The sequence below is a fragment of the Cherax quadricarinatus genome, chromosome 2, assembly GCF_038502225.1.
Source record: "Cherax quadricarinatus isolate ZL_2023a chromosome 2, ASM3850222v1, whole genome shotgun sequence".
Taxonomy (NCBI): domain Eukaryota; kingdom Metazoa; phylum Arthropoda; class Malacostraca; order Decapoda; family Parastacidae; genus Cherax; species Cherax quadricarinatus.
The window spans coordinates 42,125,483-42,143,785 of record NC_091293.1 but is presented as its reverse complement, the minus strand read 5'-3'; the positions used below and the strand labels follow the sequence as shown (position 1 = coordinate 42,143,785).

The 18,303-nt window shown below is 40.7% G+C and overlaps 1 protein-coding gene across 1 annotated transcript in view; it reads right to left on the bottom strand.

Moving 5' to 3' along the window:
* Positions 1–781: 781 nt before the first annotated feature.
* LOC128706584 (cell adhesion molecule 3) overlaps positions 782–18,303 on the bottom strand; it is a 412,130-nt gene continuing 394,608 nt past the window's right edge. The window contains exons 6-7 of the mRNA XM_070088015.1: positions 6,710–6,935; positions 782–5,437 (exon numbers count right to left, since the gene is read on the bottom strand). Coding sequence (XP_069944116.1) covers positions 5,355–5,437; positions 6,710–6,935 — 309 coding nt within the window. The 3' untranslated portion in view covers positions 782–5,354. The remainder of the gene's footprint in view (positions 5,438–6,709; positions 6,936–18,303) is intronic.

Sequence of the window (18,303 nt, the reverse complement as noted above, 5' to 3'; positions counted from 1 at the left end):
AGACACTTTGCAGAACCAACTTTCATTAATACAAAGTTTCGAGCTGTTAAAATATTCACCAGGTCATGATAAAGACCCTAACAGTGTAAAACGTTGTCCTAGTAAAGGCATTTTCTGCTGTGTGTTTGTCACATCACAAACCCTACGTGAAGTGACACCAGGGAAGACCAGCCCCACAATACGTACGACGTAGCTTACCTTCAGTACTCCCTTTAAGCTAGTAATATTTCAATATATATATATATATATATATATATATATATATATATATATATATATATATATATATATATATATATATATATATATATATATATATATATATATATACATGTCGTGCCGAATAGGCAGAACTTGCGATCTTGGCTTAAATAGCAACGCTCATCTTGCCATATAGGACAAGTGAAAATTTGTGTATGCAATAATTTCGCCAAAATCATTCTGAACCTAACGAAAAAAGTATATTTCACTGTGTTTGTTTAGTATTAAATTATTGTAAACAAATCTAAAATATATTTAGTTGGGTTAGGCTAAAATAAATTGCGCTTGTTATAATAAGGTTAGGTAAGTTTTCTAAGTTCCTTTTGGTGCAAAATTAAAAATTTTTACATCAACATTAATGAAAAAAATATATCTTTAAACGTATAAGAGTAAATTTTAGAAAGGTCTTAATTTTAAATGAGTTCTTGCTAATTGACCAGTTTTGCATATTCGGCACGACATATATATTTATCTTTTATCGGGCCATATATGGGAATCGGCCGGTGTGATAATATATATATATATATATATATATATATATATATATATATATATATATATATATATATATAAATTTTGGCAGTACCACAATGATGATAATCTATAGTTATTGACTTATAAGACCAGAACATTTTTGTTACGTCAAGTAACTCCGTCATCGAGGTTGTTCTGCGTAGAGTGACCCGATCGCGGCTTTAATGTGACCTGAGCTCTTTTGGCGAAACTCTCTGTCACCTCGGCGATTAATTATCTTGTTGAAAATGCTCTTTGAACAAAGTGAAGGTTTGAGGTGATGCAGTTAGGTCAGATTCCACAATTCGTCTTCTTTAATCGTGAAATTTAATGATTAGTTTGCAAGTGTCAAAGTTTACATTGTGGCTGTATTTCACATATATGACCTAACAACACTGCTGTCATTTTGCAGGAAAACATAAGAAATTTGTTTCCAACTGCTTTTTATTGGTTATTGTAACACGTCATTTGTGTTCGCATGCACACTTTTACAAATTCCATCTGTTTTTACATGTGTAAAAAAGTGATCAAGGCATTTGCAAGGAAGATAATAAACACATGTGACTCGTCTAGCTTTGTTATTCATCATTTAATGTTGTTACTCTCTAATACATTTGTGAGAATTTTTTGACAAAGTGAATATTTTTTCCTTGCGAGTTATGTCCTAATAAAATAAAACACATGGAAGTATTATTAAGCGTCAATATAAAAACAAAAGAAGATAGCAGCGCTGTGTTCTGTCTTCTACATAACTGCGGCCACAATATTAATATTAATAATTACAAAGAAATCCTCAAATTTGACAATTTAATATAGTGAATTCAGGAGACAATTCTCACTACACAAATATTAAACATCACTTTATCTCAAAGGCAATTCAATTTCAGGTCGATAACTTAAATCCAAGTTAACATATATTTCATTAATGCTGACTGAGGTCAAGTCACTTGAAGTAGCCATGACGTCAGTTTCTGCCCAGTAGTCGTATTGACGAAATATCGCAATGTAACGAAAAAAGTTCTGGTCTCCTAAGCATTCGTTAATGTTTTTTTCAACAATATATTTCTATTATATACATAAACAGGGACTTCACCGAGGCTGCTCCAAAGAGCTGTGACTCTTCAGTGAAATGGAGACTGGGTTTTTCTGGAAGCCACAATGGTAACAGTGACCGTGGGCGTATGGGAGAGTTCCATATCTCCGCACGGAAAGTAAACACCAACTGGTTGCTTACACCTCCAAACACGACTGGGAACTCCAACGAGAAAATCATTTTCAAGCTGGACTGGAAGAATTATAGGACTATCTACACGTTCCTGTGTTATGAAAACACCTCAACTATAACACCAGTAGATCGGGACATAAAACAAACATTGTGTTTCACAAGTAAAATAACCTACAGGACTCTTAAGCTCGATTGTGACGTCATGAAGGACATGGCGACCAGAAACAGCAGACGACAGACAAACGCAGCGCTTAGATGATCTCCCATGGGAGGCCACTGAAGCTTTTTGCTGAGATTGCGAACGACGGGAGACAGAAGCGGCCACTATAGGAAGTCAATGAACTGTAAGCGGGAGGACCTTTGTCATCTCACACAGACGGCGCCCAACGCAACATATCGACCGACAACGAAACCTCCATTCATCCCCCCCCCCCCCATCTTCTTTATACCACTCTTCTTTTGACGAGAGGACAAACAAAAATATGATGGAAGAAAGCTGTTTGGTATTTATACAAAAATTCTGTTAACTTAAAATAACTCGGAGGATAATTCCCATAAGATACTTCAGCAGGTTGAAGAAAATGAAGGTTTCTTAGTGTGAGTGACTCGAGCCATGAACCCAGATGCTGCTGAAGGAAGATGTAAAAGACACGAGCAACTAATGAAACATTTATTTTAGCTGCGTTTCGCCCCTAGAGAACGAAACGTAGCCACAATAAATCTCTTATTAGCTGTTCACGTATTATTGTCGGTAATTGTACCAATGTTTATATAAGGAAGATGCAAATATCACGTACACGAAGTTTACCATGAATAAAGGAAAATGTCCATGTAAGTGAGAGGGAGTGTGATCATAACATATAGAGACGCTACCTTGTATAAGGAGTCAACGTCCCAGTAACTAAACAAAACATAAGCAATTAAAATAAAGAAAGTGTAGTCAAGACGACCATATAGAATCATCATCATCCCCATCACCATCATCTTCATTAACACTACCACCATCAGTATCACCAACAACATGACCACCTTGATCGCTACCGTCACCACTTATCACCACCATTACTAACATCACCTGCATCATAATCGCTATCACTATCATCACCAATTCAGCTATTATCACATCACCATCATCATCACCAATGTCACTACCATCACGTGCATTACCACAATTGCCATAGGCATTACCATTATCTTTACCACCAACACCAAAATCATCATCATAACCATGACTACTATGACCACCACCATCATTACTTTCACTTCCAACATCACCACCCATATCATCATCACCTACATGATTGGAAAGGTAAAGTGATATCAACAGTTTAAGGCATTTTTTAAGAAAACGTTTCACCACAAGTGATTTCTTCAGTCTGAATACAGAGACAACTAAGGAACGACAATATATAGTAGTGAGAGTGTTGAGGTAACAGAGAGAGTAGTAGTACAGGAGTGATGGCTAGGGTTTGAAAACCTGTCAGCAGTGGAGTAACATACTAAAGAATTCCCTGGTGCAGCGTGACGTTGATGGCCGGTGTCATCTAATGCCAGTGTCCAGGTTGAGTAGTGAACAGTTTGCTAAGACTGGTAATGCTTATAGAAACCAGAGTTTTGTGGGATGGTGCTGGTTACTGCTATCATGGTGGTCTCTAGGCAACGTCGACGGCGTAGGTCATGTTCACGTATAATCCAGGTTATCTTCTCCGAATTTCATGAGGTGACCTTGATGTCTTGATCATAGACATTTTTCTTACTTGCAGAGATCTTGCTGTTTAGTTTAGCTCACATATTTCTTATCACACCTTTCACAAGGTTTGGCGTAGACTCCCGCGGTGGTGGGTGTGTTGTCAGTAGTCGAAGAGTTAGTAGGTATTTCAAACTGACTCCCTTTCATTGTTAGCAGTATACTGAGCAAGTGTTTCCTCTGTATAGTCCACGTTGTTCCTGTTTGGAATGTGTGATACATGTTTTCTGCAGTCGGCAATGAAGTCAAGAGGGAGGTTCAGTAGTTTGAAAGCTTGTGCTATGAATTCACATTCTTCATCGAGTAACTTTGGGCTGTAAATCTTGTACGCCATTGGAGATAATTCTATCATAACACCTATTTTAGTTCTGTTATTGTGATGGGAGTATAAAGGAAGCAAGTCATTCTCGTAAGTTTTCTGTATACTTTAATATAAGAGTCCAGTCCAGTGTAGAAAGCATCATCACCCCATCAGATCCTCCAATCACAGCCGCGCAATCCACTTATGATCTACCAGCCGCTAAATCCACTCCTGATCAACCAGCCGCCCAAGCTACTCCGCCTTCCCAGACTGCCACCGCCTCCACATCTATTGCAACTCCACCAGATCATATCCCAGGCCTCACCTGGAAAATCTTGCGATTCTTCACTACACTTTTCAACAAGAACACCATATTCGCCAGAGAACTCCACACCTCCGTTGCCCCATACAACTTCTCATCACGACAAATCTAAGATTTTGTGCAACAATTCATCGATGACTTCGACTACTATGCACAACTCATGTGCCTAATTAAAAAAGTGTTTAAAAGTTATAAGAATGGGTCGTTTCAAACTAGACAATAAACTCATAAACTGCGCCTACCAGCTGTCTCCTGAATGCTTATACTTTTCATCGTCAAGCGTTCATCTGACCCTTGGCTCTGTTTCCACGACTGAAGACACTGTACATATGTTTCTTCATCTACTACTCTTACCACAACCACCTTTACAACAACGCTACCACAGACGCCACCATTCTTATCGCTATCGCTACCATAATCATCACAGCAACCACGTCCACCACCATTACCCTATCGCCATTATCATTGTCTTTAGCATCACAGAAACACCGTCACAGCTACCACTATCCCTACCACCATTAACAACACAACCGCCACCACTACCACCTCAGCTACCATCACCACTACCACCATCACAAAACAAGCACATCTACCACCAGTGGATCAAGTTAAGGAACCCTCCCCAAGCCATACCGCATACTACTGACCACTCGTTACACACAAACGTCTAAAAACCATCTTGATTGGCTCTTCCCAAACTCTATATTAATCAGGCATTTTATGTAACTTATGTAGAGTCTTCCACTTATTCAGTTCCTTCAAGAGATTTCGAAGCAGAAGACCAGAAGCCGTTGAGGATCGCGGGGTTTCAAAAGCCGAAAGACTGAGGCTGTTGAAGTCCGCGGGAGAAAGTACACGTCTTTGTAGACTCCAAGAGAGGAGAGCGATTGGAAGGAGGAACGAGATGGGATGAGAAGGATGAAGAAGGCGAAGCAGGAACCGGCGACGATGGCTGGAGAAGGTAGGTGGTGGTGGTGGTGCCGCATCAGAGCACAAGCAGAAGCAGCAGCAGAGTGTGGGCCGCCACCAACACCGTCATCTGTCTGACTGAGCCTCCTGCTGCCACACCTGCGACACAAAATATGAAGCGTGAGCTGGAGCGAGGAAAAAGTATAAGAGTTAAACTCTACCTCTAAGAGGTACAGTGGCAGAGTATACAGACAGAATGTAAATAAGACAGAAAGTGAGTTATCACATTTTATTGTGAAAATGTTTCGTCTACAAGGGACCTCAGTTCAGTAGCGAGTTAATAAAATCACTGATAAAAAAAAAAAAGTTTTCACAATAAAACGCCATAACCAGCATTGTTTATTTCATTTACACTCACCTAAATTCACCTCTAATAAAAAATAGCTTATAAATTCACCTCTAATTAAAAAAAAAACACATTAACTCACCTCATAGGCGAAATGTAGCAACTCCAACGCTATAATGGTACTTACGTAGCTCACATCTGTTGAGAATATTACACATTAACTCGACGCCAGGGAAAAAAATAAAGCCCAGTTACTCATCTTCAGTGTGGGGAAAATATAAATAAATTAGTCTGAATGTCTTGTGTAAGCACGCTTATAGGGAGGAAATACAGAATTTACATTAACTTTGAAGACGAACGAGCACCTTCGTGCGGTCGGGTCCTCAATGCCTACAGTACCTGGGGTGAGGTCCTCAAGATCTACAGTACCTGGGGTGAGGTCCTCAAGATCTACAGTACCTGGGGTGAGGTCCTCAAGATCTACAGTACCAGCGCTCAGATACTCAAGACCTACACCATAAGTGTCCGGGGCCCAAGACTGTTCAAAAGCCTCCCACCATGCATAAGGGGAATTACCAATAGGCCCCTGGCTGCCTTCAGGAGGGAGCTGGACAGATACTTAAAGTCGGTGCCGGATCAGCGGGCTGTGGTTCGTACGTTGGACTACGTGCGGCCAGCAGTAATAGTCTAGTTGATGAGGCCCTGATCTACCGGGAGGCCTGGTCGTGGACCGGGCCGCGGGGACGTTGACCCCCGGAATACCCTCCAGGTATACTCCAGGTGGTCTGGTCTTCACTATCTAACTGCGGTCTGGTCTTCAAGGAACACTTTCCTGGAATGTGATCCTCAACTCCCACCTACAGTCTGTTCCTCAAGTAACACCCACCTGCGGTCTGGTCCTCAACACCCACCTGCGGTCTGATCCTCAAGTAACACCCACCTGCGGTCTGGTCCTCAAGTAACACCCACCTGCGGTCTGATCCTCAAGTAACGCCCAACTGCAGTCTGATCCTCAAGTAACACCCACCTGCAGTCTGGTCCTCAAGTAACACCCAACTGCGGTCTGGTCCTCAAGTAACACCCACCTGCGGTCTGGTCCTCGAGAAGAGCGGGTACTAGCGGATGGACGACAACGCCGCTGTGGTGGACCTCCTCCAAGTAGAGGGGATGGATGGAGGCGGTACAGCGGAGCCTGACGTGATCTTCCACGAAGTGCCACCGCTCCGCCCGGAACTGCAGCCCCAGGCGGGACTCGAACCTGCCAGAGTTGTCGGAGGTGGGCGGGTACTGCGCCAGGTAGTCCTGCGGAGCCTGCGGCAGGAGCCAGCAAGAAGGACGAGGAACACAAGAAATTTCAGGGAGATCATTCCATCGAAAATGGGGATATTTTCATTACTTCTATTACATCTTAGCCACTTAAACTAGAACTAGGGTGAGGAGAGTATTATGGTCATGGGAAAGTGCTATATTTTAGTAGTCATACAGCGCATGGCTAAAGTAATCTAATATCAGCCACCTTCTGTAGCACTATAGTGACCTAATGTCAGTCACTTAACCCCAGACAGAAGATCATCTTTACCACGTAACCTACAGTAAGATGACCTGTGTAGGTAGTGGTAAACATTACTGTGTAGAGCGTACCTTCACTTACAGACGATGCTTCGCTCTAAATAAAGCCTTATAAAATGAATGACTTCAAAAACTTTAACAAATCATTGACTTCAAAACTTTATCAAGTGAATGACTAAATAATGTTATCTGCTCGGGAAAGTTTAGTTATAATTTCTCTTGTAGTATGATTCTTGTCAGTGGTAATTGTATGATATTTAAGAGTTAGTGCAGTATACACCAGAGAATCACACTGCTGAGTTATGGTAGTGTATGGTGACGTTAGTGGTGATGCTTCAGGCTTGATCAGTCTGAATCTGACGGGCCATTGTCATTAATTCCTTAACCTGACTAAATATTGTGATTTATGGTAATTACTAAAGAGTTTTAAGCCTTTTAAATATTACCATCATCAAGTAAATTTGTATTATTTCCATTTTTACTATCACCATTTCAAATGCACAAGTCGATTCCTCATCTATTCGTTGACGAGGAATGGAGGTGTGCATCCACACTCTGCGCTCCCCCTCCCCCCTCTCTCTCTCTCTCTCTGTCTCTCTCACTAGCGCTGTGATAGAAGACGGACGTTGAACTATACTGTCCTTTTAATGCCAGTATTTTGTTGATAGGAGATAATTTTTATTATTATTTTCATATTAAAGTGTATGTGTTGTTGTGCGTGAAACGTGAGAAGCTGGAACGTTAGGGACTTGTCCCGCTGACCTCTTAGACGAGATGGGTGGCAACAGCAGGTGATAAGGGGAAGTGAATATGAAATGATTAAAAGCAGAAATCATGGTAGAACCTTCTGGGTTGAGTTCCGTGGATTTTTCTTATATTTTTTAAGTTAACCTGGTAGAGTGTGGCGAGTCTAGTATAGGTTATGTACCAGGTTTGACTCTCCCCCAGAAGATGCTCAAATCTTTCATCTTGTGTCAGGACAGAGTTTTTAGTCCAGTGAGGGATGGAGTGTCTTTTAACAAGTATTCTGTTTGCATCATGTATATCGAAATGTGATCATCCATCAGTTTTTAGAAGCTGTATGTATAAATAAAGTTTTACAATTCGTATTCTCGTAGCCGCAGTATCTGATCATACATACAGATTATATCAGCATATTTTTAAACCCATTTATTTGTCTTGTAATTTACTCTGTATCCTCTATTTTTTTTAAGTAGAATCATGGAGGTTCGCTCCTCCGAAAGGGAGTTAACTCTCTTACCTCTCGGACGAAAGCGGAGAATATAGCGAACCGTCCGTAGTTTAGTGGTGAGAATTGCGGCTCTCATGACGGGAGATCATGAATTAATTACCCGGACGGGGGAAAAAAACAGAATTGTCTGCCAATCAGCTGAGTCTTCCAAGATGTGTCAACAACGCTGCCATCATGAGTAATAACAGGTGCCCTGCCATCTTTCATTGCATCTTTACGTTACTGCAATTATTTCTTTCGTTAGGCTAGCAGCTATACTTAGCACATAGCAGCCAAGATAGCACGAGATAACGTAACAGCTCTACTTAGAGCGACTCGTTGCCTGTAAACAACTTCGCACGTCAAGTCATTTATTTTAGTGTATGTGTGGGCAGGTGTTGTCAGGTGAGTCTTGTTGTACGTACTGTCCATGATTATTATATAATTGTGAACTGAGGGAAATAATAATAAAATGAACTTTTAACTTAATGCAGTGGAACCTCAAATATCGAACTTAATCCATTCCAGGAGTTAATTCTAAATTCGAAAAGTCTGAAAAGCGAAACAATATTTCCCATAAGAAATAATGAAAATACAACTAATCCGTTCCATAAACCCAAAAATATTCACAAAAAAAATTCATTTTATAGAGATTAATTATAGTTTTACATGCACACAACAAATATAGTGTTCAATTATGTATTAATAAATTTAAATAAACATATAAAATAATATTTTACTTACCTTTACTGAAGATTGGTGATGACATCTGGAAGATAGTGAGGAGGAGAGAGGGAGTTGGGGTTAGTGTTTGGAAAGAGAATCCCCCTCCATGAGGACTTCAGGTATCAAGGCCTCCTCTGGGGTTAATTCCCTTCTCTGTCTTTTAATACCACTAGGACCAGCTTGAGAGTCACTGGACTCCTGTCTCACAAAATAACTGTCCTGGTCACAGACCGGGCCGCGGGGGCGTTGACCCCCGGAACTCTCTCTAGGTAAACTCCAGGTAAACAGTCCTCTGTTTCTGGTGCCTCTTTAAGATTTCCTTAAAATGGGACATGATTCTGTGACTGAACTTGTTGCAAAGATGGCTTGTTTCAGCTTGCTCAGGGTTGTACTTCTCCACAAACATTTGGACATCATTCCACTTAGACATCATTCCACTTAGACATCATTCCACTTCTGTGTTTTTTCTTTCTTCACATCTATGATGTTTCTCACTTTCTTTACCACAGGGGTACCACTAGCAAGTTTCTTTGGTCTCATTGTAGCTTATTTCACAGTCCCACAAGCACTAAACACAATGAAATAATCATAAAATGTTTTAATGAGAGCACAGGTTAGTGTTTATTCAAGCATAAACAAAACCAGACTGGCTCACGGCACCTGCGTGGGGACGCGGACAGAACACGCTGCCGGACAGGTCCAGTACCCGGCGGTTCAAAAATAGGGGTGAGTTCGATAATAGGGATAAAGTTGCTTCGAAAAAAGGGTTCTATTTTCGAAGAGTTCGATAAGCGATACGTTCGAAATTGAGGTTCCATTGTAATGTGAATTATTATTATTATTATTATTATTATTATTATTATTATTATTATTATTATTATTATTATTATTATTAATCTGATTCATTTAATCTTATTGCTATATTCGCGGAAAGTGCTAAACCTGTAAAGATCATTTAGGGATATAAGCATGTATTGGGGATTGTATTGTTTACTTAGTTACACTTTCTTTTCTGTGTTTACGAGACTCGAGTCCCAGCTCCTGGCCCTACCACTTAACATTACCAAGCTGTATTTAAGATGCACGAGTTCCAGCTCCTGGCCCCCACCACTTAACATCCCCTAGCTGTGTTTACGAAGCTAGTCTTAGCTTCTTGCCCCACTACTTAACATTGAATCATCTTTCTTAGTTCCTCGTGGGATGGGTAATATAGCTCCAGAAAAGGATGTGAGAGGAAGTAACTCTATGCTCGTGAAAGCTCTTGATCCAAGGACTTAAAGGGGCTACGTTCCCCATCCATAGATCAAACGAGATTACTTTCCATTCTTCAGGAACTGCATGATCCCTTTTTCAATAAGATTCAGTGCTAACTATATGTATTTCGGTCGCTGAGCATTCCAAATTACAACTAGTTAGCATTGAATTTTATTAGTCCAGTTCCCTCTGCCACAATGAAGAGGGGACTGAACTAATGAAATTGGAATAGTGCAGAATGTGGCATAAGATAATAACGCACTTAAATATTAGCGCTGATGATTTGAAGGGAACCGGAAGAAGCATTCACAAATCATCATAATCGCAAATCGGGACAGACATAGCCCAGATCTAATTCAAACCTTTCAAGGAGATCAGAGACACCAGTCCCCTAAAATACACAAGCACATTAAGCTTGAAGCAGCTCTGAAGCTGCATTATCAAGTCATCATCTTGGAAAGCTTGAAGGTAATTAGAGGCGACACACAGATATTATCTAGTGAAAAATGGCCTTTTAAAAGAACGACATAAATTCAAACATTTCTCCAAGTAAAATCGATCAGGTTTTAAGAAAGAAAGTACAGCAAGTAAGTAAGTAGGTAAGTAGGCAAGTAGTAGTGGGTAAGTATGTAAGTAGGCAAGAAGTAGTGGGTAAGTAGGTAAGTAAGCAAAGGTGGTACAAGCAGCGGGGTGAGTGGTACAAGCAGTGGCAAGCAGCTACCAGTGAAGGTAAGCAAGGCAGTAGCAAGGGTAAGTGCAGGGTAAGTACAAGCAAGAATAGGCAAGTAGGCAATACAGTGTAAGTAGTGTAAGGCAAGGCAAGTAGTAGTGGGGAGTAGGTGTACAAGTGGGTAGCAGGTAACGCAGTGTAAGTAAGCAAGTAGTAGAATGGGTAAGCAGGCAATGGCAAGCAGTAGGGTAAGCATGGCAAGTAAACAAGCAGTAGTGGGGTAGGGTAAGGCGTACAAGCAGTAGTGTAAGCAAGGTAAGCGTGCAGTAGGGTGGGAAGCAGGCAAGCAAGCAGTGGGTAAGTAAGCAGGTAACAAGTAAGCAGTAGTGGGTAGGCAGGGCAAGGCAAGTAGTAAGTGGGTGGGCAAGGTAAGTGCAAGCAGTAGTGGTAAGTAGGTGGGCAAGCAAGGCACAGCAAGTGGGTAAGTAGGGCAGGCAGGGCAAGCAGTAGCGGGTAAGTAGGTGCACAAGCAGTAGGGGTAGGTAAGTGGGCTGCAGTATGATAAGCATGAAGGGCAAGTGGTAAGCAGGTAAGTAGCAAGAGTAGTGGGTGCAAGGTGGCAGGCAAGTGTGGGCAAGCAGTAGAGGTAGGTAAGTAGCAAGTTAGTTAGGGCAAGGTAGCAGAGCAAGTAAGCAAGTAGTAGTGGGTAAGGTGGGCAAAGCAAGTAGCAGGGTAAGCATGTAGTAAGTGTAGGGTAAGTACAAGCAAGTAGTGGGTAAGCAGGCAAGTAAGCAAGCAGTGGCAGTGGGCAAGGCAGTGGCAGTGGCAAGTAGTATAAGCAAGTAGCAGTGGGTAAGTAGGCAAGCAGTATGGGTAAGCAAAGGCAAGCATAGTAGTAGGTAAGGTAACATTTACGTAAGCAAGTAGTGCAAGGCAAGTAGGGCAAGGCAGTAGGGTGCAGGTACCAGTAAGGGTAAGCAGGTGGGCAAGTAGTGGGTGAGCAGGTGTACCAGTGGGTGGGCACTAGGGTGGGCAAGCAAGACCAGTGGGATAAGCAGGCAGCAAGGCATCAGTGTGCAATGTAGTGCAGGCAAGTGCAGTGGCATGCAGGTAAGGTGCGCAAAGTGTGGCAAGAGGGCGCAAGGGCGGCGCAGAGGGCAGCAAGCAAGCAAGGTAGTGGGTGCAAGGCAAGGGCAGTAGGTAAGTGTGGCAGTAGTGGGGCAAGGAGGTGGCAGGGTAAGCAGTAGGCAAGGCATGCAATAGTGTGGGTAGCAGGGTGGCAAGGCATAGGTGTAGAGGTGAGGCAACAGTGGGTGAGGTGCAAGTAAGTAGTGGATAAGGCTAGGCAAGGCAAGAAGGCAAGCAGTAGTGGATAAGCAGGTAAGCAAGCAGTAGTGGGTAAGCAGGCAAGTACAAGCAGTAGCCAGTAGGGTAAGCAAGAAGGTAGGTGGGCAAGTAGGCAAGTACCAAGTTAGTAGTGGGTAAGCAGGCAAGCAAGCAGTAGTGGGTAAGCAGGTGGGTAAGCAGTAGTGCAGCAGGCAAGTAGGGGTACAGTGGCATAAGTAGGTAAGTACAAGCAGCAGTGGGTAAGTAGGTAAGTACAAGCAGCAGTGGGTAAGCAGGGTAAGTAGGCAAGCAGTAGTGGGTAAGCAAGTAGTAGTGGGCCAAGTACAAGCAGTAGGGCAAGTTAAGTACAAGCAGTAGTGGGTGGGCAAGCAGCAAGCAAGTAGCTGGGGTAAGCAGGTAAGAGGCAAGTAGAAGGGGGTAAGTAGGTGCAACAAGCAGTAACAGTAAGGGTAGTGTAAGCAGGCAAGTAAGCAAGCAGCAGGGAATAGGCAAGTGGCAAGCAGTAGTGGTACAGGCAAGTACAAGAAGTAGTGGGTAACAGGCAAGGTGCTGCAGTAGTGTAAGAGGGTAAGTACAAGTAGTAGTTGGCAAGAAGGGCAAGGTAAGTAGCAAGTAGTGGGCAGTGCTGCCAGTAAGGGTAAGCAAGTAGTATAATAAGCAAGTAGTAGTGGGTAAGTAGGTAAGTAAGCAAGTAGTAGTGGGTAAGTAGGTAAGTAAGCAAGTAGTAGTGGGTAAGTAGGTAAGTAAGCAAGTAGTAGTGGGTAAGTAGGTAAGTAAGCAAGTAGTAGTGGGTAAGTAGGTAAGTAAGCAAGTAGTTGTGGGTAAGTAGGTAAGTAAGCAAGTAGTAGTGGGTAAGTAGGTAAGTAAGCAAGTAGTAGTGGGTAAGTAGGTAAGTAAGCAAGTAGTAGTGGGTAAGTAGGTAAGTAAGCAAGTAGTAGTGGGTAAGTAGGTAAGTAAGCAAGTAGTAGTGGGTAAGTAGGTAAGTAAGCAAGTAGTAGTGGGTAAGTAAGCAAGTAGTAGTGGGTAAGTAGGTAAGTAAGCAAGTAGTAGTAAGTAGGTAAGTAAGCAAGTAGTAGGTAAGTAAGCAAGTAATAGTGGGTAAGTAAGCAAGTAGTAGCAAATATGTAGACTTAGTGTACATAACACACAGATATTATAGACAAATAAAAGTATATTATGCTGATTTAACTTAAGATAACCAAGTAAAGTCAAACATTGTGTCTTATTTCTGATCAGAAGAGACATTCTCTGACTAATTCAGAAAAAAAACAGTTTAATAAAATCGTCACAAAATAACTTCCACAACCTAACACCAAAATATTGTTACCTTAGAGGAACACATCAGCTCTAAGAGTTTAAAGTTGATTAGAAAACAAATTTTCCATTTATTGCACAAAATCCAGCAAAATTTGTGCCTACACAACGTAAACCCATAAATACATTCCATCCATTTTACACGATGTATCAACCATTGAAGATTGATGCTGTTCGACATTGTTCAGTTTTAAATCAGAGGAAAGCGCTATATTCGTAGTGATTATGTAGCTCCTATGGAATGGGAGGCATTCATATTTGATCTAAGAAAGAAGATAATTCAAGTTCCTTGGATCAAGAGCCCTTCACCAGCATCAAGGCAACAGTGCAATATAGTAAGATAATACAATACCATTTCTAGATTAAAAGTGACAAAATGTCATCTATACTCCATTAATTATACCAACCTTCTAAGTACGATACAACACTGATGAAATTTTCAAACCTAACAGAGAAACTTGACTCTATATCACAGGGAAACATAAGTAGGTACTGACTTATGTAACGCTGGGTATACTAGGGTATCCACGCATGTATATACGTCTATGAATCTTACCTAAGATGCATTACTACAGCCATGAAAGTTTGAAAATGATTTAATTGAGCGTTCTCGAGTATTATACATTTTTTTTTTTGAGAAAGCAAAGAAAATTGTTGGTGAGAATGTTGATAATCGGAAGGTTTTCTTCTCCTGTAACTTATGAACAACATACAATTGCGAATTTTTATTTTTCAGTTTTCTTTTCTGATTTATATTCTAATTAAAATTCTTTATACTCCTTCAATAATATTTTGAAGCCAATTAGAAGAAACATTCATTAATTAGTGAATGAAAATAAATGTCACTAATTACTCAATAAAATTGGCCAATAGCAGCACGAGCCTTGTGTTCAGGAAACCACATCAGTTATGAAAATTTGAAGCCGATCCGATGAGTCATTCCTCAGGTATGGCAGAGATTCCAACGATTACAAGTTTTCTTATCACTTTATTGCATAAAAAATCCAGCAGGCAAAAAAAAATTAATGGTAATACCTGACCCTAAGTTGCATCAGAGATTAAATATTGAAATCGTTCAGAAGTAAACTAAAATTTATTTAACGTGACTGAGCGGAAATAAAAAAATTCACATCATTTTGTGGATAAAATGGTAATAAAATATACCTTGTCCTTGTCCAGACCAGAGCTTTGGTGAGATGGGTAAGGAAGAAGGATGGGTAAGGATAGAAATATTGGAAAAGGGTGGGTGGGGGGTGAGAGGTAGGATATAAAAGGTAAGTGGCCCAACCACTTTGGTGTAATTTAAAAAGTGTATGTGAAATGATAAGATATTCTTTAAGAGGTATAAGACTAACCCATCAGAGTCACATAGATATAACAGATATATAAGTACATGACTCTGAATTGGTAGTAATTATACAAGTTGCAATTTTTTTTTTTTTTTTTTTTTTTTTTTTTTTTGCGATTGCACAACGGATATTTATGCGACAATGAAGGCAATAATTTTCTGGCCAGTTTATAGAATTACGTGACAATGGCTTCTTACAGGTGGTGTCCAGCCATAGTAAATAGCGTAATTTTTACATTAGATTGTTATATAAGATGTCTCTCTAATTGGGGCGATGATTTTCTCAGTATACATAGAAGGGTTCTGGTGTTACCCAATCTTCTTCATCAGGGAGGTTGTTCAATATCATGGGTCGATGGTAATCATCTTTATGAATAAAACGACGGACCCTCTGTGGGAGAGTCATTCTTTGAGTCCTGTGAGGAGGAGTATTGATGATACAATCCGTGGTATTTACCACTTGTATAGGATGTTCTCTATCTGGCATGTATAGTTCTTGCATTGAATAGAGTTGTTTCTTTTTTAGGGTGTCAAGGCGTACATTTATGGCAGTAATATCTTGTTGTATGTGTAAATCTGCCATTTTAACTCTGTCTCTCCTCCTGGTATCGGTAATGAAGCGAAGAGCTCTATTCTGGACCCTTTGTAGCCGTAGCATATTGGTCTTTGTTGTTAATGACATTGGGACACAAGGGTATTCGAGTATAGGTTTTATTATCATTTTATACAGATGTTTTTTGACATGTTGAGGGGCTTGATTGAATCGAAAGAGACTGCTAAGACCGGCTTTGGCTATGTTGATCTTTTTAGTTACATGAGATATTGAGTGGAGCAGTCTGTCTATTTCATATCCCAAAATCTTGTTAGGGTTTCTAATGGCTACAGGTGTACCTCTGATGGAGATACCCCCTTTATCTTCAATTGTTGATGCAAAACATCCTATCGTGCTAACAAGGACCTTGTCAGGATTAGTCGTAATTCTCCATTTCTTTTCCCAATTAGATGTTCGACGAAGTTCAATATTCATTTTTTCTATGACTCTCTCATACTTGTATTTTCCTGCTACCGGAGTTGATGAGACGACATGAATAACATCATCTGCAAACTGTGTCACAATTGTATCATTAAACTCTGGTTGAGGAAGGTCATTCACATAAATGTTGAACAGAATTGGACTGAGACAAGAACCTTGTGGGACACCAGCTGTCGGTATAAAAGGCTCTGTCGACCTGCCATGAAAGGTGGGAATGATTTTTCTTTGAGTTAAGAAATTATATATTATTCTGAGAAAAGTCCAGTTATGATCTGGTAGGTCAATGAGTTTGTATATAAGGCCATCATGCCATAAGCTATCAAAAGCTTTATGAACATCTCTGGTGGCAATTAAGGCAAGATTACCCTGATGTTTTAGACTTGCTACAGTATCGAAAATAACATTTATTGCATGATTGGTACCTCTATGTGTTCTAAAGCCAAATTATTTTTCAGTAAAAAAGTGATTAAACTCCATATAGTAGTTCAATCTGTTGGAAATGACCTTCTCAAGAACTTTTCCAGTGACTTCAAGTAAAGATATAGGTCTATAGTTCCCAGGTTGGTGGATGTCTTTATTGGGCTTACCAAGAAAGATCATCCTAGCAGTCTTAAAAACCACTGAAAAATGTCCTGAGGCCAAGATGGCATTAAAGATATTTGCCAAAGACTGTTTACAATTTCTGGGTAGGAACTTTATTTGTTTCATTGTTATTCCAGAGAGACCAGGGGCTCTATTTCGCATTCTTCCAATAACCTGGCTCATCTCTAGTAATGTAATAGGTCTAGTAAGCGGGTGGGTATCTTCAAGAGTTGAAGTATCGATGGAAGGTAGTGGTTGTAGATCATCCAAGTTCTCATCTCTCCATTCATTTACCAACTGATAATGATTATTGTTAAACTGACGACTGTTATTGTGGGAGAGAATTTTCTCCCATACATCACCCATCAAATTAGCCTGGTCCTGTGGATCGTCAAGTTTAATTTCAACATCTTCATCATCCTCATCAGTGAAGGTATGAACTAGGTAGTTAGGAGCCTTGTGCTTTGCCCCTAAAAGTTGTCGGATCTTACTCCAAAATTTTGCTGGTTCACGTTTATACTGATTAGCTTGAAGAACTAGCAATTTCCATAAGTCCCGTTTGTGATGACTAATCATGTTAATTAATTCTTGCCTTAATCGGTGCAGTGTAGCTACTGGTGGTTGTCATCTTTTTGTATAAAATATACCTAAAGTTAAACAAAAAGATGAGGTGGAATATTCAGATGGACTCAGGAAGAAATCCAGACATTTTTCCTCAAAGCTTTTTTATCTACTTTTCAGAGGCTGTGGATCCCACAATTAGCAGTAGAGGTGGATCCCATCCTATATATAACAGTTAAGTTGCAGCTACACACTTGAATTATGCTCCGTCGTCGTCGAATTACGAGGCATCATTTTTGAACGTCTCAAGGTGCACCACTGAGGGTTTGGAAGCTATCCCAGCTATTCCAGGATGCTGGAAATAGATTCAACAACTTCCGAAATAAGCTACGTGAACATGCCATTTGTCCTGAGGATATCGTTATTATTATTATTATTATTATTATGGTTGTAGGGGATAATGAAAGCCACAGTAACAATAACAACAACTGTGCTCTCTGAGTTCCCGATCAACAATAACATCAAACAAAAGACGATCGACATGCACAACATAACATAGGATTTAATTCTCTCACTGCCCCCAACATCTTACAATTATCGTACAAAAGCCTTAAAAGTTTGAAGCCGATTGCACAAGGCATTCTCAAGTTACGTGCGCAATGAAATTGAAAAGTTGGAGGAAGAAAAGGAAAAATCAGGCGACTTCTTGATGTCTCTTCCCGGGGATACTTAATAATAATGCTTTCTTCGGTTCACTGGTTCTTCAGCTGACCTTTCATCTTTCTTGAACCAGGATTCCGTGATCTTTGGGTCCTAGTGAACATCTGTACTTTATATTCTTGATGTCTTATGCTCTCATGGTCCTTGTCTGGTGCCTTCTTGGTCCTTGTCTGGTACCTTCTTGGTCCTTGTCTGGTGCCTTCTTGGTCCTTGTCTGGTGCCTTCTTGGTCCTTGTCTGGTGCCTTCTTGGTCCTTGTCTGGTGCCCTCTTGGTCCTTGATGGGGCTCCTTCATTCCTTAGTGTGACCCTTCATTCCTCACTGT